This window comes from Thamnophis sirtalis, unplaced genomic scaffold, assembly GCF_051295495.1.
Source record: "Thamnophis sirtalis isolate CommonGarterSnake01/CBP01778 unplaced genomic scaffold, rThaSir2_p1.2 scaffold_4, whole genome shotgun sequence".
NCBI lineage: Eukaryota > Metazoa > Chordata > Lepidosauria > Squamata > Natricidae > Thamnophis > Thamnophis sirtalis.
The window spans coordinates 110,225,494-110,227,860 of record NW_028261384.1 but is presented as its reverse complement, the minus strand read 5'-3'; the positions used below and the strand labels follow the sequence as shown (position 1 = coordinate 110,227,860).

The window sequence follows — 2,367 nt, the reverse complement described above, 5'->3', positions numbered from 1 at the left end:
AAAAAGTTATTTTTACTTTTCATCTCTTCATTATTGATTATAGGCTTTCTTCTCCTTTATGAACAACTGCATTTCCAGATTAACAAGTAAGCACATTATAATTTTGGTTCAAGGTGATTTCAATCATATTACACATTATTAATCATTTTGGTGCAAGGTCTTAGTTTGGTCAAAGAAATACTTTTATTTTATAAGCAATTTTAAAAAGACTCTGATTTTTTTTATGATAAAGTAAGGATGAGAAATGCAAGACATCAAATATTTATTTGAGGAATATGAAAGGGTAACTCCTTAAATCAATTCAAAAGCCATTTACACAAAAATGTAAAATTATGGGTTTTTAAAATTTATTTTTAGAAAGAATCAAATAAAATCTTGTTCATAAACATTATTTTGACAAGTTGATAGTAATCCCCCCATGTACAGGAAAGAGTTACACTAGAAATGATGGTATAATACACTTTGTATTTGAAAATTGGAATTGGCTCACCAATTTCAATTGCTTCATCTTATTTGTTTTAAAAGATTTTTTTTAAAGTGAAAAAATATTTCTGTTCCACTCTATGTGCTTTGTACAATGAATATTTATCAACTGAAATGGAAGGAAACCTAACCATCAATTATATGTTTATTAAATATCAAGACATATTCAGTAAAAAAAGAAGAGATAATAACCAAAATTGTTTAACATTGCCACAATTGAATACATTAGGATTCAAATAAAATTGTTAGTAATTAATGTCTCAAAGATAATGCTTGATTAAGCAATTTTCTTTCCCAAGATTTTAAATTTCAGTTTCACTCATTGTGATTGGAAGGGCTGACACTTATAAAAAAAATGTAGTTTCTTAAAAACCAATTAAAAATGAAAAATACAGTCATTTGTATTTGATTTTAAGACAAAATATAGTAATAACCTGATTGCTGCTAAATAACACTGACACAACTGATTTGTAAAAGAAGATAATTGACTGAGAATGCTATTTTAATTGTTAATGTATTAACTGATGATTTTTTAATTATTCTTAAAAATCTCTCTAAATTTTCCTGAAAGGAAAATCTTTAACAGTTGTTCATTTTCTTCTAGGGAGGTCATGATGAAAAATGGATAACAACACAACAGGGTTTCTCCTTTTGAAATTTTCAACAATTTGGGAACTACAGACAATGTACATAACTTTATTACTAATACTGTACATAATGACAGTAACAGGGAACTTTTTCATTATCATTGCTGTTGTTTCTGATCACCACCTACACACCCCCATGTACTTCTTCCTGATGAACTTAGCTGTACAAGACATTGGTTCTGTTTCTGATATTATTCCCAAAGCTGTTTTCAATTCTCTTACAGATATAAGGAAGATTTCATATGTTGGTTGTGTTGTCCAAGTCTTCTTGATTCTATTCTTCTTCGGCTCAGATGTTGCCCTTCTTACAGTTATGGCATATGATCGGTATGTTGCTATTTGCAATCCTTTGCAATATGAAATAATAATGAACAGGAAAGCTTGTGCCAAAATGATTGGAAGTGTTTGGACTGCTTGCCTTCTCAATTCTGCATTGCATACTGTTGAAATGTTTACTACTCCTTTTTGTTCTAATATTATCAACCAATTCTACTGTGAAATCCCACATTTACTAAAGATTACTTGCTCTGATTCATATGTGACAGAAATTGGAGTTGTAGTGTTCAGTGTTTCATTAACAATTGGTTGTTTTGTCTTCATCATTTTTACCTACATGCTGATTCTCACTGCTGTTCTAAGAATCCCTTCTGTAGAAGGGAGGAAAAAGGCATTTTCCACTTGCCTACCACATATCACTGTTTTCTCCATATTTATGTTTACTGGTTCCTTTGCTTATCTAAGACAAATATCTGACCATCCATCCCATATTGATTTCATAATTACAATAATGTATTCCATTATTCCACCTATGATGAATCCATTAATCTACAGCATGAGAAACAAAAACATTAAAGTTGCACTTTCAAGATTTTTTGGTCAGAGGTCATTTCATTTTAAAGCAGTGTGATGTGTAAATACTTTTGTATTCCAAAAAGGAAAAGAAATATATACATTTCATATAAAATTTATATAACCATCCGCTGATTGCACACACTTGGCTTAGATTAGAAAGTTTATTTTACTGATTATGAAGTTGATATAATCTAGGTTAAGGCTGATGATATAATGGTCCATTGAGTCAATACTGACCCCTGGTGAGTGTGAGACGATTCCCTGCAGTTCTCTTGGCAATATTTTTGAAAATGACTTATTTCCCATCTCATATGGTCATATTACATTACAGTTAAATTCCTGCATTTAGATCTCATATGCCTCTAGCACATTTATAAATGTGATC

General features: G+C 30.1%; 1 protein-coding gene across 1 annotated transcript; it reads left to right on the top strand.

The window, feature by feature from the left end:
- The first annotated feature begins 1,104 nt into the window (after positions 1 to 1,104).
- Positions 1,105 to 2,037, top strand: LOC148046150 (olfactory receptor 14I1-like). The gene has a single exon (XM_087714550.1). It carries the CDS (start codon positions 1,105 to 1,107, stop codon positions 2,035 to 2,037), a length of 933 nt encoding a protein of 310 aa, XP_087570676.1.
- The last annotated feature ends 330 nt before the right edge of the window (positions 2,038 to 2,367 follow it).

What these genes read in the sequence shown, in the direction of transcription:
- LOC148046150 (XM_087714550.1), top strand. Translation starts at nt 1,105, where the DNA reads ATGGATAACAACACAACAGGGTTTCTCCTTTTGAAATTTTCAACAATT.